General features: G+C 49.2%; 4 protein-coding genes across 5 annotated transcripts; 2 read left to right on the forward strand and 2 right to left on the reverse strand.

Moving 5' to 3' along the window:
* Positions 1 to 1,789: 1,789 nt before the first annotated feature.
* Csnk2b (casein kinase 2, beta polypeptide) lies at positions 1,790 to 7,505 on the reverse strand. Its single transcript, XM_013031368.1, has 7 exons — positions 7,201 to 7,505; positions 6,522 to 6,604; positions 5,212 to 5,314; positions 4,570 to 4,685; positions 4,064 to 4,139; positions 3,747 to 3,936; positions 1,790 to 2,025 (listed from the first exon to the last, which is right to left on the reverse strand). Exons 2-7 carry the CDS (start codon positions 6,591 to 6,593, stop codon positions 1,935 to 1,937), a joined length of 648 nt encoding a protein of 215 aa, XP_012886822.1. The 5' UTR covers positions 6,594 to 6,604; positions 7,201 to 7,505; the 3' UTR covers positions 1,790 to 1,934.
* Positions 7,506 to 7,606: 101 nt separating this feature from the next.
* Gpank1 (G patch domain and ankyrin repeats 1) lies at positions 7,607 to 10,693 on the forward strand. Its single transcript, XM_013031367.1, has 3 exons — positions 7,607 to 7,815; positions 8,871 to 9,507; positions 10,067 to 10,693. Exons 2-3 carry the CDS (start codon positions 8,876 to 8,878, stop codon positions 10,509 to 10,511), a joined length of 1,077 nt encoding a protein of 358 aa, XP_012886821.1. The 5' UTR covers positions 7,607 to 7,815; positions 8,871 to 8,875; the 3' UTR covers positions 10,512 to 10,693.
* A 2,582-nt stretch (positions 10,694 to 13,275) lies between these two features.
* On the forward strand, positions 13,276 to 15,915 carry LOC105997082 (chromosome unknown open reading frame, human C6orf47). Of its 2 annotated transcripts, none has more exons than XM_013031383.1 (2): positions 13,276 to 13,663; positions 13,831 to 15,915. In XM_013031383.1, exon 2 carries the CDS (start codon positions 14,018 to 14,020, stop codon positions 14,897 to 14,899), a length of 882 nt encoding a protein of 293 aa, XP_012886837.1. In that variant the 5' UTR covers positions 13,276 to 13,663; positions 13,831 to 14,017; the 3' UTR covers positions 14,900 to 15,915. The 2 variants fall into 2 exon arrangements, with proteins under 2 accessions (XP_012886837.1, XP_012886838.1); XM_013031384.1 differs by having other exon boundaries at positions 13,940 to 15,915.
* A 543-nt stretch (positions 15,916 to 16,458) lies between these two features.
* Positions 16,459 to 19,335, reverse strand: Apom (apolipoprotein M). The gene is made up of 6 exons (XM_013031280.1): positions 19,123 to 19,335; positions 18,310 to 18,464; positions 18,008 to 18,081; positions 17,815 to 17,913; positions 17,543 to 17,641; positions 16,459 to 16,600 (listed from the first exon to the last, which is right to left on the reverse strand). Exons 1-6 carry the CDS (start codon positions 19,234 to 19,236, stop codon positions 16,575 to 16,577), a joined length of 567 nt encoding a protein of 188 aa, XP_012886734.1. The 5' UTR covers positions 19,237 to 19,335; the 3' UTR covers positions 16,459 to 16,574.
* Between the last annotated feature and the right edge of the window lie 2,193 nt (positions 19,336 to 21,528).

The raw sequence follows: 21,528 nt of genomic DNA on the forward strand, positions 1-21,528 counted from the left end.
GATTTCTAGTGGTTTATTGGAGATAAGAGTCTCATGGACTTTCCTGCCCAGGCTGGCTCTGAACCGCCATCCTCAGATCTCAGCCTCCTGAGTAGATTACAGGTGTGAGCCACTGGTGCCCGGCAAGGCCAGAGATTCTGAAAGGCCAGAGGCAGCAGACCAGGATAGAAGAGGGCTGGTGGACAGTGAGTCAGGGTCACCAGGTTGCCATATCAGGAAATCTGCTCAGAAGTCTGCCCCCACATCTTTCCTGATACACGTTTTTGTCTGGCACTGAGTCTTAAACTCCGGGATATCACACCAGATCTGAGAAGATGTGGCATGTAACCAAGAGAGAGGAGGGAGAAATGGTAAACACTCAGATTATGACAGCTTTGGCACCTTAGGTCAGCCTGAGAAGAAATCACACTTGAGGAGACAGCAGCACCAGACATTAGGGGAGGAAATGAAACCACAGTCTGGCATTACTAAAGAGAGAGGCCTGAGAGGTCACGGGGACAGTGGGTTTTCTCAGAGGACAGTGCAAGGTGCTGAGGATGTTTATGGGGGGAAGTACTGGAACAGAGGGAGAATATAGTAAGTGGAGTCTCAGCATCCAACCTGGAGAAGAACCTGAGTCCTCAACTCTTCAGGAACAAGTACATATGGCGCAGGTCAACAATGGACCAAGCGGGGTAGCCAGTGAGCCCAGCACTTGAGGCTCCTTTCCAGAATAGGAGCTAGGCAATGAGAGGTTCAGGGGATGGTGGAACTAGTGGATCTGAGAGTTGTACGGGGGCAGGGGGCTTAGGCAGGGAGTTGTGAAGCTGGGTACTGGTCTAGAAGTTGCAACACAGGGCCTGATACTAGTACTCCAAAAAACAGGTATTGAGGGCTGGGAATATGGCTTCGCGGTAGAGTGCTTGCCTAGCATGCATGAAAAACTGGGGTGGTAGGGAGCTAGCCTTGAGCTGCGGGACAGCACCTAGGCCCAGAGTTCAGCCCCGACGACCGAGAAAAAAAAAAAAAAAGCCTTACCTGTGTACCACCTGGATTTTACCCAGCTGTCTGTCCTTTATCTCTTTGAAAGACCTCCTTCCCCTCAAGATGCCCAGGGATTAGTGTCTGCCTCTGGTACCAACTGCTGTCCTCTCACACAACAGGTTCCATTCCCACAGAGCTGGGAAATGCTGATCAGGGACCAGTGGCCCCACCCTTCCTAGATAAGCATGTCTCAGGATCCCCAGCAGGGGGCACAATCCTGGACCTATCTCTTCCCTCCAGTTCTATTTGAAACTTCCTAGGAAAATGATAGTTTTACTGATTAGGTCCTTTACACTATCAACAGCCACAAAGCCCAAAGAAACCACCTATCTCCCCAGTCTTTGAAACCTGATTTTTTTCCCTTCTTTTTTTAAATTTTTTTGGGGGGGTCCGGTTGTGGGGCCTGAACTCTGGGCCTGGGTGCTGTCCCTCAGCTCTTCAGCTTAAGGCTAGCGCTCTACCACTTGGGCCACAGCACCACTTCCGGCTTTTTTCTTTTTGCTTAGGTGCTGCTGAGGAATCGAACCCAGGGCCTCAGGCATGCAAGGCAAGCGCTCTACCACTGAGCCACCTTCCCAGCCCTTTCTTTCCTTCTTAACACTGCAGTTCCTCATACCTAATGTAGGAATCCTGACCTACTCTAGACATAAAAACACCCATTTGTGCTAGTTTTCAACCTGAGGAAAATGACCTGGACCATGGCAACCCCTGGAGTCCAGCATACCCACCCCTTTCCTTCCCCAACCATAAGCACCAACACACTAACTTGTGGCCTTTTCTTCCATTTTATTTCATATTCCCACCACAATAATGGCTCCTTTAATTTAAACTAAAAACCATAGAGGGTTCCTGAAGGGGTGGCAGCAAAGGAATGGAGGTGTCAAAGACCGAAAGACAAGTGGGGTATAGAGTCAGCGAATGGTCTTGACTGGGCTCTTGAAGTTGCTGGCAGCTTGGAGTTGCAGCTGGTAAGCCATTGGATGGATCTTGAAACCGTAGAGCCTGGACCGGACAGAGGTCAGAGAAGCAGCACGGTGAGCCCCATTCTGGCCCTGCCAGTGGCCTGAATTCCCGCCTCCCTATGCCAGCTCCTCCGTGGGCTTGCTCAATGCTTAAGGGCAGTGGCTCTCAAATTTTTTGCTTGTGAATATTTGAATATTTATCTTAAACATCCACTAAGACTCAAATTCCAGACTAGGCGTTAAGTTTCAAGGGCAGGATCCTTGAGCTCGGTTTAAAAATTAATAAGGGCAGCCAGGCGCTGGTGACTCATGCCTATAATCCTATGCAGGAGGCTGAGATCTGAGGATCTGAGGTTCAAAGCCAATACAGGCAGGAAATCCATGAGGCTCTTATCTCCAATTAACCACCAGAAAACCAGAAGTGGCACTGTGGCTCAGGTGGTAGAGTGCTCACTTTTAACTGAAGAGCTCAGGGACAACATCCAGGCCCAGAGTTTAAGCACCACCACCAAAAAACAAACAAAAAAACAATGGCAACATATATATCAACCCTGACTCATCAGGAAGAAAAAAAGACTGGAGGTGTAGCTTAGTGGCAGAGTATGAGCTTAGCAAATATATGGCTCTGGGTTCAATCCTCAGCATGTGAGCATACATGTGTGCATATGAACATACACGCACTCACATCCCAGGACATATACAACACTGTTTCAATATAAAATGGAACCTCTGGGCTGGGAAGGTGGCTCAGTTGAAGAGTGCTTGCCTTGCATGCATGGGGCCCTGGGTTGATTCCTCAGCACCACATAAATGGAAAAAGCCGGAAGTGGCACTGTGGCTCAAGTAGTAGAGTGCTAACCTTGGGCTGAAGAGCTAAGGGACAGTGCCCAGGCCAAGTTCAAGTTCAAGTTCAAAAAAAATAAATAAATAAAAATTAAATGGAACCTCTCGCTGGGCGATGGTGGCTCATACCTGTAATCCTAGGCTGAGATCTGAGGATCATGGCTTAAAACTAGACCAGGCAAGAAAGTCCGTGAGACTCTTATTTCTAATCACAGAAAAAAAAATCCAGAAGTGGTGCTGTGGCTCAAATGGTAGAGCGCTAGCCTTGAGCAAAAGGAACCCAGGCCCAGAGTTCAAGCCCATGACTGGCCAAAAAAAAAACAAACAAACAAAAAAACCTCACTTCCTTTTGTTCTTAGTGAAAAAAAAAAAAAAAGACAACAGTAGGGCCAGTGGCGGGGCTCAAGTGGTAGAATGCCTCGTCTTTTGAGAGCAAGTCCTTTAGTTTAATCGCTAGCATGAAACAAATTATTTTTTAAAATATCTGTATAATTTTTTCAAAATGATATAGTAGAAAGATAAAACATATTTTACCACCTCCTGGCCAAGGTTGAACACTCAGAATGGTGGCAATAATAGGTTTAAATGGTACTTCAAGTGCCACACATTCTAAGCAATGCATATAGTTAAAAGACACTGTCCTAGTCTGGGCTGTGACTTCAGTGGTAGAACACTTGCCTTGCAAATGTAAGGCTGAGTTCAAACCCCCAAATACACAAACAAACATATAAAAAGATACTGTCAGACAGTATCAGCATTTCTACTTTATGAATAAGGAAAATAAGGCAGAGGCAAGCATGACTTTCCCAGTCATTCACAGAAAGCCCTGCCTTTGGACAAGCAGGCCTGCCCTTTCTTTTCTTTAGGGGGTCTTTGGCTTTTCCTTTGATCCGTGGTGACTCTTTCCCTGCTCCCCACCTGGGCACAAACTGGTTGGCAGGTCGCTTGGGCCGGTACTCGGGATGCACCATGAAGAGCATGTGAGGGAAACCGGTGCCGAAGTAGGCGCCGTCCGTGTGATGGTGCCTTGATGACTTGGGTGTGTACACGTCCATGCACTTGGGGCAGTAGAGCTTCACCATGGCCTCGCCTGGGATGTCTGAAAGGCCTGAGAGACAGCCAGACTCTGCAGGCCAGGTACCCCCCAACTCTGCCCAACCTCCCCACAGAACTCACGTCCAAATTTCTCAAAGGACTGCCATGTGGTGCCCTCCTCTCCTTTCTTCAACACTCACCGATGGGAAGCATTGGCTGGTTCTCACAGTACACACGGGGACAGTAGCCAAAGTCTCCCTGCTGGTACTTTTCCAACTGAGATGTGTAAAATAGAAGGTGTTTACAATGCAAAGGTTCATTGTGAAGAGACATCCTCCACAGCCCAAACCATGTACACTGTGCTCGATGCCTGCCACCTCTAACCAGAGGCCCCTTCTCTCACTCAGATGGGCCCTTAAACTCCTCTACTGCCATTCTTCCCCTTAGGCAAGCTGCAAAACATCAGTGCTATTTGCTATTTGTTCCTAGAGGACAGGCAATGTATTGCAACTCCCTGTCCAATTTCTTCTCTCCTCCTTGAAAAAAAAAAACCCCAAAAGGACTCAATTCCTGGACCCAAGCTGAGATTCTTCCTTTCTCTCTTCTCAGCTAGATTCTTTCGTAGAGATAAAACTTGACTTCTTGCTGTGGGAACCTGTTTCCCTACTGCCTCACAAGGAGTCAAATGGAAGCAGAGAGGCCTCACCATTTGGGCGATGCCACGGTTGGTGAGGATATAGCGGGCGTGGATCAATCCATAAAGCATCTCAGCTGCCTGCTCAATCAGGTCACTCTGGTTGGGGTTGTCTTCCAGCTCTTCATCTGAAATAAGAGCCAGGCAAATACAACCACTTGTCTTTTAGCTTACCAAGGTACCACACCCACCCCTAGGGACAACAGCCTACTTGTTTGCACCCACCCTGTAAAACCAATCACTTGGGCCACCAATCACTTGGTCCTCTGACCCTCCCATTAACCCAAGGCAGCTGTGCCTTCTCTCTATACCTCTTCAGCCTCTGCTCTCTTCTCTCCCTCAATAAACAAACATCAAGAATTCAGTGCAGATTCTAGTCGGGGAGTTTCAAGAGGCAGTAAACAAAACCCACAAAGAAACTGGTATTATGGAACTGAGTCATAGATTTACAGCATGGTAACACACTTTACTAGTTAAACTCATTAGGGTGGTAGATCAAAATAATGCAGGGTATCTAGGGTTAGGAAATGTGGCGAACCAAAGGAAAGTTGGATATTTAAAAACAAACATGAGTAGGAACTGGAAGAAAAGTGTACACTGTTCATATGTGCACACACAGAGACCCACACCAACAGGGGAGGAGGGAAGCCTCACCAGGCTCCAGGTCCAAGATCATGTCTAGAGCTTGTCGATAGTGAGGCACCTGCTCATTGAGTCCGGTAAGATTAAATTTGTCCTGGATGTAGTCTTCATCCACCTATCAGAACAAAGGAAGTGAAGAGGAAACCTGTATCTGAATCACTAGCTTTGACCTGGGCAGGATGCCCTAACTGATACCTGAATTTCAACAAACTGCACTTGGTTCCCACTTACAGCTCAGTAATACTTGAGTCTCTCTTCCCAATGTACATACTGTCACCCATAAGAATTCTTGTCTTTTCTAAGGATTAGCCATCTCCTGTGGAGGCATCCCTTTTAAGATCACAGAATCTCTAGTAACCAATTTTTCTTCCTCTCGTAAGGATACCTGGCTCTCTCAGAAAAATGGAAGTTGAACAGCTTGGTTTCTAAAAGCAACTAGAATCACATTGATACATAGCTCTTGCATATTACAAAACACTTTAACATGAAGCTTTTCAGGTATTCTAAAAACCATCAAAGACAGGTACTACAAATACCATTCTAGTAATAAAATAAAGGAAAAGGCAGGCTGATGAGTCCAATGTTATATATTGTTGGTTGTGGGGCTTGACATCAGGGCCTATGCACTATCCCTGAGTCTCTTTTCTGTTCAAGGCTAGCACTCTACCCTTTGAGCCACAGGCCACTTCTGGTTTGTTTTTTTTTGGGGGGGTCCGGTTGTGAGACCTGAACTCTGGCCTAGGTGCTATCCCTCAGCTCTTCAGCTCAAGGCTAGCCCTCTACCACTTGAGCCACAACGCCACTTCCAGCTTTTTTCTTTTTGCTTATGTGGTGCTGAGGAATTGAACCCAGGACCTCAGGCATGCAAGGCAAGTGCTCTACCACTGAGTCACTTCCCAGCCCCTGCCACTTCTGGTTTTTGAGTTGTTTACTGGAGATAAAGAGTCTGTCAGACTTTTCTGCCAGGGCTGGCATCGAACTTCAATCCTCAGCCTCCTGAGTAGCTAGAATTAGTAGCATGAGCCACCAGCACCCAGCTCAGAGTCCAGTATTTTTTCTTTTGTCTGAGTGCTGTCTCTGAGCTCTTCAGCTCAAGACTAGTGCTCTACCACTTGAGCCACAGCGTACAATGTTATATTTTTGCTGGGTGGCAGAGCTGGGACTTGGGACCCCATCTTGCTACTTCACCACAGGTTAATGCGGGGCTATTATAGCATTCTTCCGTGACAGGAAGCATATTAACACAAGAGTGGTGAATCTGAGGGAATGTCTGACAAGAAGACAAGTGGAGCTGGCCAGTAGGGAGGTTTAAGAGCACTCACTTCACAGAAGAACTCATTGCCACGGAGCCCACAGAACCAGGAAATCCAGGATACCTCCTCTGAGCTACTCATCTTCACGTCAGCTGAAAAAGAAAAACACAAGTAAAGCCCTAACACTCCCTTCTGTCTCTGGCATCCTCCCTCCTCCCACACTTTACTTCCAAATCACAGAAGAATTTGGGGCCACCCTTTCTGAAAGGATCCCAAGACTCCGGAACAGTTCTCTCCCCAGCTTCTTATTTACATGTTGGCCACTTTTCTGTCAGGGGAGGAATCCTTCGAGAGCCCCCACCACTTGAAGGGAGCCGACAGTAACTGACCCACCGCCCCTCTTCCCTTGGTGCCAGCTCTCGCTGGGTCTTTGGCTGCGGCTTCCCTACCATCCCCTCCCCCCGCAGGTGTGTGTCTGCATGCGCCTTTCCTCAAGGGTCCCAAAGTTTATCCTCCCCGAGTAAGAGCTGGGTTCCCCCCGCCCCGCCTTTCCCCTCAGTGGGGGCATGTTAGCTTCCTTTCACCCAAGTCTCCCAGACACCCTCCACTCCTCAGGCCACCCACACTTTTTCGGGGCAGGAACCGGTAACTTCCTTTCTCGCCCCCACATCAAGGCTCACAGACTCCATATGCCCCACCCAGGGACAAGGGACAAGAAACTTGTCACGGCGAACGACCTCGTACTCACCGGATGGACGGGGACCAGGGCGGGGTGGGGGAGGGGAGTTGCGGCTCCCAAGGAACGACGGCGACCGCTACAACGCAGGCCGCGGACCCAACCGCGGCAGGCGAAGTAGGAGGGGGGCTGGAAATTGGGAGGGGGAGCCTAACGCGCAGGCGCTAAGGGTCAGATGCCTCGGTGGACGCCGGGAGATGAAGTCCCAAAAAGGGAGAGGTATTTGTGAATAAGGGGAAAGAGAACTACAAATCCCAGAAGGCCCCGCGCACGACCCTGGAGCCGCGAGACCTTTGAGGAAGCCGCTTGGGGGTGGGCTCTAGGTGCCACCGGAAGCGGAAGCAAAATAGGGTGTTCCGGGTTAGGGAGCCTGGGAAATATAGTTGTGGACTCACAGGACTGTGGGGCCGGGTAGGGCTGGAGATGGGGACGGGGACTGGGGCTTTAGCTGGCGGCGGGCTCCTTCCTTTTCGATCCCCTCACACTGGTGCCCCCTGCCGCCTTGGGGACTGACTGCGCCCCGGGCCAACCCACTGGACCCTTAATTGCCTGGCCTGGCGCTTCATCCGATTCAGGCCGGCCACTGGGGCCCGGCGATAGAGTTTCCTGGCATACCTAAGACCCGAGGTGCGGCTGGGTTGGGGCTGAGGAGCGGGGCCGGGCATGCTTGGGTTGGGCCGGGTGGAATTGGCTTAGACAGAGCTGAGTGCTGTGAGAACCCGGATGAGACAGAATGCTAACCTGCGGCGGCGCCAGCCACTCTGTTATTCGGCCCTTTACACTTCTCCATTTCCTCTTAGGGCTTGAGCGGGGTGTTGTGCTGCGGGCTGTTTAGTATGTTTTTTCGAACCCTGGTCTGAGTAGTGATGAGGGGCAGAATGACGTTAGTTCATTTCATAGCTTCTCTGCATTCCACAGGTTTCCGTTTGCCTCTTCGGGACCTCTTTTTACTTGGAGAGTGGCTGCCCAGCTCCAGAAAATGAGCTGGGAGCGAGAGGCCAGGTCGAGGGCGACGAAGGGCATTGTGGGGGCGTTATGTAAAAGCTGGACCCCAACCGACAGATGCCCCTAGGTCCTCGAGCTAGCTGAGCACGTGATGCTTTGCGCGTCTGCTTGGGAGGTTCCAGGGCTGGGAAACAACCCTTGTGTTTTTGTTTTGTGGTTGCCACGCTTGCATCTTCGTGTCCTGTGACAATTTGTGTCTACTCTAGGATTGTCCTGTTTTGTCCTATGGCAGCCGCAAAGCATTGGAGACCGAAGATTTTTCCCTGAAATCTTCAGGCGTAATAATAACTTACTTGTTATTTTGGGGGAAGAAAAGACCCGGAAATAGAATCGAGAGTTTGTTTTGTTTTGTCGGTCGTGGGGCTTGAACTCTGAGCCTGGGTGCTGTCCCTCAACTCTTCAGCTCAAGGCTAGCACTCTACAACTTGAGCCACAGTGCCATTTCTGGTTTTCTGAGTGGTTTATTGGGGATAAGAGTCTCATGGACTTTCCTGCTCAAGCTGGCTTTGAACCATTATCCTCAGTTCTCAGCCTCCTTAGTAGCTAGGATTACAGATGTGAGCCACTAGCACCTGGCAGTATTTTTTATTCTAAGGCTGCTCTTCTTCAACCTGGAAAAACTCCTGGAGAAGTTGGCTTTCCTTGCCATATCTTTGTTTTCTTAATTTTCCCCAAAGCTATCATGTCCAGGCCATCCCTTATCACATTTACACCAGCCACAGACCCCAGTGATCTATGGAAGGATGGGAAGCAGCAGCAGCAGCCTCAACCTGAAGAGCCAGAACGCATTCTAGATGGGGCTGCAGCCCGGGCTTTCTATGAGGCCCTGATTGCAGATGACAGCAGTGTCTGTGAGCCCCAGAGATCTCTGCCTAAACCTGTCCAAGAAAGAAAGAGGAAGAAAAGACGAACAATGAGGGAGGCTGCAGCAGAAGCCAGGGCCACAGGAGTATCAGGAAGACAAGAACAAGAGAGATCCATTGAAGCTGAGGACAAGATGACCCAGAGGATACTGAAAGCGGCCCAGGAGGGGAACCTGGCAGAACTTCGAAAGCTGTTGGAGCCTCAGGAGGCAGGAGGAGCTGGAGAGAATATCAATGCTCGGGACTCCTTTTGGTGGACTCCCCTGATGTGTGCTGCCCGAGCAGGCCAGGGGGCTGCTGTGCGCTATCTCCTTGGCCGAGGGGCTGCCTGGGTAGGGGTCTGTGAGCTGGGTGGCAGGGATGCTGCTCAGCTGGCTGAAGAAGCAGGCTTCCCTGAAGTGGCCCGTATGATCAGAGAGAGCCATGGAGAGACAAGGAACCCAGAGAACCGGTGAGAGGGTGCCTTAGCCCATATCCATTTTCAGTTCTGCCTTTCCTGTACCCCATATCAGAGGTCCCAGAATAGCTGATGAGGTCTCCTCATCCTCTAGTCGTAGAGTTATATGGAGTTATTTTTCTCTTGGGTTGGTCTTAGGATGCCATGGATTAGCGTGCAAAATATTAGAACAGTGTTTGCCACAAAATAACATACTATATAAATGCTTGCTATGGCCATTGTTATTCACCTCTTGCCCACCAAAGCTTGTGAATCCTTTTTAGCAAATCTCCCAACTGTTCCACTCAGAGTCCCTTGTGGCTAAGTGGGGAGGGGCTTTGGGTATGGATCAGTGAGGGAACACTTGCACAGCATTTACAAGGACTTTGGTTAGATCTCCAGCACCACACACACACAGCAAAAACACAAAGGTGAGGGTGAGCAGGGGAGAAGGCAATTTGTTCCTTTACAGAAAAGGCAGTAGAATACTGCTACCCTGCCAGCCTCTGAGGCCTCTATTCTTTCCCTTTTCCATCCCCTGACTTTAACCCATTTTATTCATTCTCTACTGTAGGTCTCCCTTACCCTTCTCACAGTTCTGCGAGACTTGTGGTGCCCACTTTGAAGACTTGAATCACCGTTCATCCACTGCTCATCTGCTGTTGCTGTCCAGGGGTTCCTGTGCTCCCAAACTTTCCCTTGGTGTTCCCAGCTCCAGCCCTGGTTTCAAGTTGTTGCTGAAGGGGGGCTGGGAGCCAGGAATGGGACTGGGACCTCGGGGTGAAGGCCGTGCCAACCCTATCCCCACTATCCTCAAGAGGGACCAAGAAGGATTAGGCTACAGTTCAGCACTTCAGCCTCGAATCACACACTTCCCTGCTAAAGATACCCGGGCTGTATCTGGAAAAGAGAGAGCCCCTCGAGTGGCCACACTGAGTAGGAGGGAGAACAGAAAGCAGGAGGAGAAAGACAGGGCCTGGGAGCGGAATCTAAGGACATATATGAACCTTGATTTCTGACTTGGCTGAAGTCTGACCATAGTCTGGGTTTGGAAGTCTGAACTTGGACCTCTGATTAGGCACTTTGACTTAGACTGCCTACGATCTGCCCAGGTGCCAGCTCTCTTTCAGGTTTTGACCTTTTGGTGGAGGGGCTGAGAGTAGAGAAATAATAAAACCTTCTCCTTTTGTGGCTTATTTACTTTTTGAAAAAATGCTTTGGAGTAGTCAAACATATCTGAGGACTGTTGGGCACTGTGGCTCACATCTGTGATCCTATCTACCTAGGAAGTGGAGAGCTAAGGGCCCTGGAGGCAGACAAATCCCAGAGCTTTCCAATTAGCAAAAAATCAGAAGTAGAGGTGTGGTTAAAAGTGGTAGAGGCGGGCTGGGAAGGTGGCTCAGTGGTAGAGCACTTGCCTTGCATGCCTGAGGCCCTGAGTTCGATTCCTCAGCACCACATAAGCAAAAAGAAATGTATTCTTTACCTGACTTATGAGACTGTAACCCCTCTGTAGATCACCTTTATAATAACAATAAAAAAATTTTTAAATAAAGTAGTAGAGACCAGCATTCAGCAGAAAAAGTTAAGCCAGTTTGTGACCTGGCTGGGTGCTAGTGGCTTGCACTTATAATCCTGGCTACTCAGGAGGCTGAGATCTGATCATCAGAGTTCGAAGCCACCCCAAGCAGAGAAGTCCCCTTTGACTTTTATCTCCAGTTAACTACTCAAAAAACAGGATATGTCTCAAAGTGGTAGGGCACTAGCCTTGAGCAAGAGTTCAGGGATGGCTCCCAGGCCATGAGTTCAAGCCCCACTACCAGCACAGAAAAAAAAAAAAAACTGAGGGCCACATACAAGCCCCATCAGAATCAAAAGAGGGAACCTGTCTAAGTGATGTAAGGTCACCTCCCTGCCAGATCTCATATATTAGGAAAACCTCACCTATTCTTTGAAACCTCTGAACTTGCCGAGCTCTATGCAAGTTTCACCTCCCCCCAAAAGGGTCCCCTGACCAGACCAGCCAGTTGAGTCACTGATGTCCCAAACATAAGTTCATATACTAAATGCTAAGAATACAAATAAGACATTCCCAACCCTTAGTAGTTCACAGCTGGAGGAGGAAACAGCTGTGTGCAACTGTATTAGGGACAGAGGAAGCCAAGGAAGGGCCTTCCCCCAGGAAGTGGAGGGGTTTTTTTGTGTGTGTGTGCTGGTACTGGGGCTTGAACTCCTGGCCTGGGCACTTGTTCCTGAACTTTTATGCTCAAAGCTAGAGCTCTAGCTATTGAGCCACATCTCTACTTCCAGCTTTTTTTTTTTTTAGTGGAGATAGTCTCTGGAAGGCTGGGAAGGTGGCTCAGTGGTACAGTGCTTTCTTCGCATGCATGAGGCTCTGGGTTTGATTCCTCAGCACCACATAAGCAGAAAAGGCTGGAAGTGGCACTGTGGCTCAAGTGGTAGAGCCTTGAGCTGAAGAGTTGAGAGACAGTGCGCAGGCTCAGAGTGCAGGCCCCACAACCCAAAAAAAAAAAAGTCTTTTGCCTGGGCTGGTTTTGAACCACCATCTTCAGATCTCAGCCTCCTGAGTAGCTAGGATTGCAGGTGTAAGCCAAGGGAACCTGGCTGGAAGTAGTCTTGCTGGATGGAATCAAGATAGGAGGTTTAAGATTATCTACCTTATAGACTGGCACCTGTGGTTCATGCTGTAATTCTAGCTACTCAGGATCTAAGGATCAAAGCTTGAAACCAGACTGAGCAGGAAAATCTGAGACACTTATCTCTAACTACCAGAAAGCCGGAAGTGGAGTTGTGGCTCAAGTAGTAAAGCACTAGCCTAGAGCAAAAAATCTCAGGCATAGCACCAGGTCCCAAGTCTAAGCCCCAATACCAGCACACACACAAGATTCTGGGCACCAGTGGCTCATATGTGCAATCCTAGCTACACAGGAGACTGAGATCTGAGGATAGCAGTTCAAAGCCAGAAATTAACCCCCAGAAAAGAAAGTGGTGTGGTTCAAAGTGGTAGAGCTCTAGCCATGAGTGAAAAAGCTGAGGGATAGCACATAGGCCCTGAATGCAAGCCCCAAGACCAACAGAAGGAAAAAAAAAGAGGATTACCCACCTTGTATTCTGTCAGCTGTGACCAGAACTCTGGCCTCCAAATAAAAATTTATGTCAAAGGAATGGGACATAAGACGTTGTGAATTCTAGGCAAGCACTCTACCACTGACCCAAATCATTGCTAAGTCAGTTTATTGCACTAGCTATAAGCTCTTGAGGGCAGGAAGCACATCCTATTAGTCTTTTTCTTTCCCACACTTTGCTGCCTGGCACTCCCACTCCCTTGGCAGTGCCCCACGAGGTGGTAGGCTTATGAAGAGCTCACAGATCCCTGCATGGAGGGGTGGAGAAGAGTTGTTCAGAGTGGCAAGGGTTTCCTGATCATTTTCCTTTCTATAACATCCTTTCAAGAAGTCGTGGGCAAAAACAGGAGTGGTGGAGGAGGTGCAGAAGAGCCCTGGGGCAGGGGGCGGGAGAATTCAGAGCAGAACGGAAGGCTGGAGGGAACAGAAGGTGGGAGGTGAAAGGGAAGGACTGGGTTGGCCTTCAGATGCTGATTCTGGTAGACGCCGCTCCGCCGCCTGCAGTACCGCGTTAGAAGAACGCGGGGACACGGGGGGAGGTCGATCCGCAGGGTCCGCCCTGCAAGCTGCGGGCTCCGCCCCCGTAGGTTCCTCCCGTCCCGGTGCAGCTGCTTCCGGGCTTCGCGAGGCTGCGGCCCCGACGCTGGGCCCAGAGCGGCCCCCGCGCTCCGCGCTCGGGTGCCCGGCTCCCCAGGTAGGCCCGCGCCCGGGGAGCCTAGGACCTCTGAGGACATCTCGGTCCTGACCTTGCAAAGGCCAGTATCAGCTGCGCCCTCGGGGGACCGGTCATTTTGTAGGACTCAAAGCCTCCTAAGTCAAGGGACCCACGCTTCTGGCTGGAGTTTGCTGGACACTTCCATCCCACCTCCCGACGGAGACTTCCTATTTCGTGAACTCTCCTGGGGCAGCAGTTTAAGACTTCTCAGAGACCAGAGGACCGAAGGACCCTTGGCCACCTTCCTTCTTTCCTTTTCTGATGGAGAATCGCCTTCCCTGTTTCTGGGGCACCTTGGGGCGTGGTCTTGGTGAGTGAAACTTGGGGTGCTGCCTGCTGGGAAGGAAATCTGGACACAGAATAATAGGGGTGACCTAGTCTTGTCAGATTCTGAGTCTCTTGAAAATCTTGTGAGAGGGGGTGGTGAGGTGAATGAATTTGTACATGCCTTTTCTTCTTTGCTCCCAAACTGAAAAGGAGACAGACCACTTGCCACACTGGAGGCTGCCTAAGGGAAGTGGGGAGCTCCTTCTGAATTCAAATAGGAAGACATCACTAAGCAGATACCTGTTCTGAATCCGAACAGATTCTGGCTTCTGAGAAGACCCTCAGTCTAACCAGTGCTAGGAAGCACTCCCAGATTTGGGGGAGGCTCGTTACAGCCATGTTCCTCCAACGACTTGGTGGCTGGCTACCTCGCCCTTGGGGCCGGCGGAAACCAAGGAAGCCGGACCTGCCTGCCCCAGAACCCAGATGGGTGGACAGCTCCCCAGAGAATTCGGGGAGTGATTGGGACAGTGCCCCAGAAACTATGGGAGATGTGGGACCTCCCAAGACAAAGGAGTTGGGGCCACTAAGGAGCTCCAGGGCTGCTCGAGAACCAAGCACTGAGCCCCAACTTGAGCAACTAGGAAACAAAAGAATGGAGTCCCTCAAGTCAGACAAGACTATCTGGAGCAATCAAGAGTCTGGGAGACTAGAGACTGGAGGAGCCATTCCAAAACTGGGATGGGATGCTGTGGATTCAGGCGGCTCCAGGAGACCTGAGTTGTCCGATGAAGGGGGATCAGGTTCCCCTGGGCCAGAAGTGCCAGTGGAGAAACCTAGTCGGCGTCAGAAACTGATGGGCTGGCTGCGCGGAGAACCAGGGGCTTCCCCACGGTACCTGGGGGACCTGGAGGAATGTCTGCAGATCTCCACCAACCTGACCCTACACCTGCTGGAGCTGCTGGCCTCAGCCCTGTTGGCCCTGTGTTCTCGGCCACTGCGGGTAGCCTTGGATGCACTGGGCCTTCGAGGACCAGTAGGCCTTTGGTTACATGGGCTGCTAACCTTCCTGGCTGCCCTGCATGGGCTCCATGCTGTGCTGAGCCTACTTACAGCCCACCCCCTACACTTCGCCTGCCTCTTTGGCCTCCTGCAGGCTCTGGTGCTGGCTGTCAGCCTCCGAGAGCTCAATGGGGATGAGGAGGTCACTGATTGGGAGGGCAAGGAGTTGGGAAGGGAAACAGAGGAGCAGAGGGGAGGCTCAGGAAATGGGCTGTAAGTGTGGGGTGAGGTGGGGGCAAAGGGCGAAGATGGCGTGGCCTTTGGAAGAGTAGAGAGACTCGGATTGTAAGCACAGGGACCTCAGGGATGGGGCAGAAGCCCTACAATATGAGGGCACGGCCCCCCCTTCATACCGTGAAACATAGCTGTTTAGGGTATCCTTTTATGGACATTGGGGCATTGCCCTCAGATTCACCAGCTCGCTACTTTTTGCTTTTACATATCTCCCACCTATGGTTTTTATTTCCACCTCCAGTTTTTTGTTTTTTCCACATCCACTTTTTAACAGTCAAAAGTAAATAAATAAATAACGTGATGGTGGAGAATAAAAGCCAAAGGGTTATTTTTACCTTTCCAAACTCTCCAGAGGTAAAAGAGACCAGAGATGGGGCAGAGATCTCTGCACTGAGAGGGTGAATGGGAGTCATAAAATGTCTCTGGATCCTGGGCCCAGGACCATCTAGGAAGTGGGGCTGCTAGGTGGGTGGATTAAGGATTTTGGAAGGGGCTAGGCACTGGTGGTTCATGCTCATCCTAGCTTCTCACGAGGCTGAGGTCGAAAGTTTTGGGTTTGAAGCCAGCCCAGGCAGGAAAGTCCCTGAGACTGTTATTTCTAGTTAACCACCAGAATGCCAGAAAGGAGCTCTAACTCAATTAGTAAGAGCACAGTTTCTTGAGTGAAAAAGCCAAGAACACACCTACAGGCACACACCCACACACAAAACTTCTGAAAGGGGTCAAAGGTGACAGGGAGCTAGCATGGAGGATCTGGTATTAATAGGGCCGCAGGGAGTGGGGATGGAGTAAGTTACAGGCCAGAGGGCCAGCTCAGCTGGCATTTCAGACAAGCAGCATGGGGTGAGGATAATGCTAGTTGTCCCCATTCAGAGGCTAGTGGTTTGCTCATTCAGCAATAACTGTGTCACACTAACTCCTAAATATACCACTACAATGTGAGAATACTGTTATTCTGTGTCCTTCTTGATGCTGTCCAGTTGTGGGGATAGGTTGGGACAATGCTGAATGGGGAGTGACATTGATAGCTAAGAGACAAAACCATAATAAGCTGAGCACTGGTGGCTCACACCTGTAATCCTAGTGATTCAGGAAGCTGAAGATAGAAGTTTTCAATGCCACTCCAGGCAGAAAAGTCTGTGAGATTCTACTTCCATTTAGCTAGCAAAATGCTGGACTGGAGGCATGACTTAAATAGTAGAGCTTCAGCTATGAGCATGAAAAACAAGTGAGAGCACAAGGCCCTAAGTTCAAGCCAGGTTAAAAAAGCACAGGAAGCCGGGCACTGGTGGCTCACGCCTGTAATCCTAGCTACTCAGGAGGCTGAGATCTGAGGATCGAGGTTCAAAGCCAGCCCGGGCAGGAGAGACCGTGAGACTCCTATCTCCAATAAACCACCAGAAAACCGGAAGTGGCACTGTAGCTCAAGTGGTAGAGAGCTCGCCTTGAGCTGAAGAGCTGAGGGACAGCGCCCAGGCCCAGAGTTCAAGCCCCACAACCGACAAAAAAAAAAAAAAAAAGCACAGGAAAAAACAAACAAGATGAGGACTAAAAGTCATCTTTATTTTTCTTGAAAAGGAGTTGATAAGACTCCAGCTTCTCCTGCTAGCAACTCAGCTCCCATCATATCTGTCTGGGAGCATAGATGAAGTTATAGATCAGCTACTGGACAGTTTGCAGGTCTCTGAGAAAAGAAGGGGATAGAAAGGATGGAAGCAAGGTTGGTGGTAATGGAGTGGGAAGAATGTACTCTTTCATTTCTCAATGTCATAGAAAGGATCTTGGATGTCTTTTCCCATCCATATCTGACCCCCTGCTTCCTTTTATCCATTACAGACTCAAAGTTTATCTTAGGTCAGGTGCTGGTGGCTCATCCCTGAAATCCTAGCCACTCAGGAGACTGAGATCTGAGGATCATGATTCAAAAAGAGTCAGCCCAGGCAAGAAAGTTGTGAGACTTTTTTTTTTTTTTTTTGGTTGGTCATGGGGCTTGAACTCAGGGCCTGGGCGCTACTTCCATTCCCCCCCCCCCCGGCTGGCTTTACACTGTGATCCTCAGATCTCACCTCCTGAGTAGCTAGAATTACAGGTGTGAGCCACTGGCACCCAGTCTGTGAAACTCTTATCTCCAAGTACCACCAAGAAAACCAGAAGTGGTGCTGTGGCACAAGTGGTAGAACCCTCACCTTGAGCTGAAGAGCTCAGGGACAGCACCCAGGCCCAGAGTTCAAACCCCACGACCGACCAAAAAAAAAAAAAAGAAATTACACTATGGTTCAAGTGGTAGAGTGCTAGGATTGAGAACGAAGACACTCAGGGACAAAGAGACTCAGGGACAGGGCCTGAGTTCAAGCTTCCCAGCCAACAAAAATAAATAGATAAACAAAATTTATTAAAAACAACACTCAAAAAACCCCTCACTATCTTTTGAGTAGCCCAGAATCCCTTAGGAAACTGCACAGATTTTAGCCACATCCTTTGGTGCCATACTACCTGTGAAAAGTGGATGTGTCAACATGGCCACTGCCTGTGGCCATGCCCTCTGGTCACATGAGTCTCCTTCATCTAGCACCCTCAGAAAACCTGGTGATTCCCAGGTTGTACCTGGGAGATTCTAACCTCTCACCTTGATTCCTGGGAGTCACTAAGAAGGTTTTGAAATCCAAGCAGGAGGTCAGGGACTGAAATTCCTCCACACACTTCTCTGGAGGGTGTGGCAAGCGATCTGGAAGAGCAAGGTGCAGCCAGGCCAGTCAAGCTCCTGTTTCTCAGCACCCTTTATCCCATAAAGGGAACTTTATGGAAGCACCCATCCCATTCTGGATGCCTGTAGCATCCTCCCTTAGGCTCCAAGTCAGGAGACGTCTTGTTTTCTTCCTCTGATACTTCATTACTCACTGTACAGGAGAAAGCGCTGATAACCCTGATCCGTTTCTTTCAGTATGATTCCACCTGGGCATGGGCTGGAGAAGAGTTCAGTCTTCATGTCAGGGCGGCCTGACAGGAGAAATGGGAGTAAGCATGAGTACAGATATGCAAAACCAAATTTAGGGATTAGGACTGGAGAGAGTGAGGAAGAATGGCAACCTACCTTCAGTTCTGAGATCTGTGCTCCTCTCAGTCAAGTGGTAGATCCATTGCCTGGGTACACAGTGCCCATTTTTCCTGCAGATTGTGGTGGCAAGGATGAAAGACTGATTGTCACTTCATCCACATAGTACCAGCCTCTATGCCATCCTGTTCCTCCAGAACAGCTACCAGAGGGCAACTCTAGAGCTATTAAATTCAGTAAACCAAAAGTAGTAGATATAATGGTGAAGAGCCCAGATCTTGGTGGGGGCTTACACTTTGGGTTGAGAGTGTACCCATCGGTGCTTCTATCTCACCACTTACGTGCGGATGCCAGCACGAAGCTGAAGCTGCATTGGGACAGTGCTGGCAGACATGTTGAAGACGATGTTGTCCACTGAGTCAAAAGTTGACAACTCTTCCTTGGTGGGAGCTGCTCCTGCGATAAAGTACCACTGGCCCAGGTGAGGATCTTGGAACTGAAGAGACAGAAGAGCAAAAGATAGTGGGTTACCACTGATTCAATATGGGATCTATCCAAGCTCTTCATTGAGCAGCACTTGGGGTGGAGGTGTTCACTGCCTTCTTTCTTTCCAACTTCCTTCTGCTGAATCTATGACAATAAGTAATTAAATGACTTCTCTTTGTCCTCCCCAGTCAATATGGGTAACCCTTTACTCCCTAATCCTGCCATGTCTCCACATTGATGGCTACAGCCCTGACACTTTTCTTGCTTTCAAAACACTCACCCTCTTCCTTCTTTCACTTCCCAGTTGTTGTTGTTGTGTGTGCACGTGTGCATACACACACACACACACACACACACACCCGTGCGCGCGCGTGCGCCCTGGGACTTGAACTCAGGGCCTGACACTGCCCCTACTTTTTTTGCCTAAGGCTAGCACTCTATCATTTGAGTTACAGCTTCCCCTCCAGCTTTTTGGTCATTAATTGCAGATAAAGAGTCTCATGGACTTTCTACCTAGGCTGTCTTTGAATCACAATCTTCAGATCCCAGCTTCCTGAGTAGCTAGGATTACAGGCATGAGATACCCGTCTTTCTTTTAGTTTGCTCATCATAGCTACCCACCCAAGACCCTCAACTTTCATGGTAGACTTCCCCCACTCAGTTCATACCTTGTTTTCATCCACTCTCAGCGTTGTCAATTGACTGTGCTCGGGGCACTGATAGATGGAGTTAAAGAGAATGCCATAAAGGTACAACACAGCTGCCCAAATTTGGTGGAACATCTTTAGGCAGGAGGGAGCTGGTGCTGTGTGGGGTGCCTTTTAAAGGACTCCTCTCTTTTCAGAGGCCTACTGCTCAGTCCAGTGTGCTTTTGGCCCCCTTGCCTCGACCTTTGACCCTTTCACCTGCTAATAAGTAACTTCAACCTTGTTTTCCCACCCACGCTTGGATTACCTACGTTATTGAGACATTGGCATGACAAGAGTCTTAGAAATTATGAGAGCTGAGTAGATGCCTGTGGTTTTTCAACCCATATCTGAGCTGGAGTTCTTCTGGGTTACATAGCATTGAAGAGATATGACTGGATTGGGCCTTTCATTCATTCACTTAAGAAACTGTTTTGATTCCCTAATGTTTGTCAGGAGCTAGCTAATCTCTGGGGAAATAAACCTGAGTAATCACAGTTCCTGTCCTTGAAGAAGTCAGTATAGGTAAAGCCAGCTGTACAAACAAATCATGCAATACAACCTGATCAGTGGCTTTTTTTTTTTTTTTTTTTTGGGTCCGTCGTGGGGCCTGAACTCTGGGCCTGGATGCTGTCCTTCAGCTCAAGGCTAGTGCTCTATCACTTGAACCACAGCGCCACTTCCAGCTTTTTTTCTTTTTGCTTATGTAGTGCTAGGGAATCGAACCCAGGGCCTCATGCCTACAAGGCAAGCGCTCTACCACTGAGCCATCTTCCCAGCCCCTGATCAGTGTTTTAAAACAGGTACAAACCAGTTACCGGGGCATTGTGGGTTTCTCTCTGAAGTTTATGATTGAGGGACCAGTAGGTATACACCCTGGAAAAGCTCAATGACACATAAGTGAATTCATCCATTCAATGTTTATTATGAGAAAGAGGCTACACAATCTAGTGGTTAAAAGGATAGACATGGGTATCAGGAAGAAGGGTTCAGACCCTAATTCTACTTCAGACTTGGGACTCTTGAGGTGCTAGGCTAACATGCCATGCTAGGCTAACACTGCCACTGATCCACACTCTCAGCCCCTTTGGGACAATTGTATTCATCTGTGTCTTATTTTGTCATCTGCAAAATGGGTACACCAGCAGAGTATTAAATGAAACAATGCTTGTAAAGTTCTTAGCAAAGACCTGCTTATGGTTGTCTAAAAGTAAATAATCATTGTAATTAATAGTACTGGTTGCAAAGCACTTATTATAGTTTCTGCTAATAAATTTTTAAATGATGGTAGTAATAATTAAGAGAAGCTGGGAGGGGCTGGGAAGGTGGCTCAGTGGTAGAGCGCTTGCCTTGAGCTGAAGAGCTGAGGGACAGCGGCCAGGCCTCACGACAGGACCAAAAAAAAAAAAAAAGAGAGAGAAGCTGGGAGCCAGTGGCTCACATCTTCACATCTGTAATTCTAACTACTCAGGAGGCTGAGATCTGAGGACTGTGGTATGAAGCCAGTCTAGACAGGAAAGTTGGTTAGACTTTTTTTTTTTTGGTCAAAGATCTTGAACTCTAGGCTTGGGCGCTGTCCCTGCACTCTTCCGCTCAAGGTGAGCTTGAGGATTGTGGTTTGAAGCCAGTCTAGACAGGAAGGTTGGTGAGACTTTTTTTTTTTTTTTGGTCAGTCATGGGGCTTGAACTCTAGGCTTGGGCGCTGTCCCTGCGCTCTCCAGCTCAAGGTGAGTGCTCTACCGCTTGAGCCACAGCGCCACTTCTGGTTTTCTAGTGGTTTATTGGAGATAAGAGTCTCATGGACTTTCCTGCCCGGGCTGGCTTTGAACTGTGATCCTCAGATCTCAGCCTCCTGAGTAGCTGGTATTATAGGTATGAGCCACCGACGCCTGGCTTGTTGGTGAGACTCTTATCCCCAGTTAACTAACACCAGAAAGCAGTACAGCTGTGGCTGAAGTGGAAGAGCTGCAAACGCTCAAGGAACACTGGTCCTGAGTTCAAGCTGCAGTACTGGCACACACACATATACACAAATCACTAAGAGGCAGACACTGGATAGGGCCAAGTGGCTGGAGCAATAAATGCAATGAAAGATAGGACTTAAACTTATGGACTCTTCCATAAAAACATTGCTCATGCCAGGTGCCAGTGGCTCACACCTGTAATCCTAGCTACTCAGGAAGCTGAGATCTGAGGATCGAGATTCAAACCCAGCCCAGGCAGGAAAGTCTGTGAGACTCTCATCTCCAATAAACCACCAGAAAACTGGAAGTGGCACTGTGGCTCAAGTGGTAGAGCGCTTACCTTGAGCTGAAGAGCTGAGTGACAGCGCACAGGCCAAGTTCAAGCCCCACAACTGACCAAAAAAAAAAAAAAAAAAGGCTAGAT

Source organism: Dipodomys ordii, unplaced genomic scaffold, assembly GCF_000151885.1.
Source record: "Dipodomys ordii isolate 6190 unplaced genomic scaffold, Dord_2.0 Scaffold138, whole genome shotgun sequence".
Classification (NCBI taxonomy): Eukaryota; Metazoa; Chordata; class Mammalia; order Rodentia; family Heteromyidae; genus Dipodomys; species Dipodomys ordii.

What these genes read in the sequence shown, in the direction of transcription:
- Apom (XM_013031280.1), bottom strand. Translation starts at nt 19,236, where the DNA reads ATGTTCCACCAAATTTGGGCAGCTGTGTTGTACCTTTATGGCATTCTC. An exon ending in CACAGATCTCAGAACTGAAG is followed by an intron (nt 17,914 to 18,007) that starts GTAGGTTGCCAT and finishes TTCTCCTGTCAG; the next exon opens with GCCGCCCTGACATGAAGACT. An exon ending in TCAGCGCTTTCTCCTGTACA is followed by an intron (nt 17,642 to 17,814) that starts GTGAGTAATGAA and finishes TTGCTCTTCCAG; the next exon opens with ATCGCTTGCCACACCCTCCA.
- LOC105997082 (XM_013031383.1), top strand. Translation starts at nt 14,018, where the DNA reads ATGTTCCTCCAACGACTTGGTGGCTGGCTACCTCGCCCTTGGGGCCGG.
- Gpank1 (XM_013031367.1), top strand. Translation starts at nt 8,876, where the DNA reads ATGTCCAGGCCATCCCTTATCACATTTACACCAGCCACAGACCCCAGT. An exon ending in ACAAGGAACCCAGAGAACCG is followed by an intron (nt 9,508 to 10,066) that starts GTGAGAGGGTGC and finishes TCTCTACTGTAG; the next exon opens with GTCTCCCTTACCCTTCTCAC.
- Csnk2b (XM_013031368.1), bottom strand. Translation starts at nt 6,593, where the DNA reads ATGAGTAGCTCAGAGGAGGTATCCTGGATTTCCTGGTTCTGTGGGCTC. An exon ending in CCAGCCAATGCTTCCCATCG is followed by an intron (nt 3,937 to 4,063) that starts GTGAGTGTTGAA and finishes GCTGTCTCTCAG; the next exon opens with GCCTTTCAGACATCCCAGGC. An exon ending in GCCAACCAGTTTGTGCCCAG is followed by an intron (nt 2,026 to 3,746) that starts GTGGGGAGCAGG and finishes TGTCCGGTCCAG; the next exon opens with GCTCTACGGTTTCAAGATCC.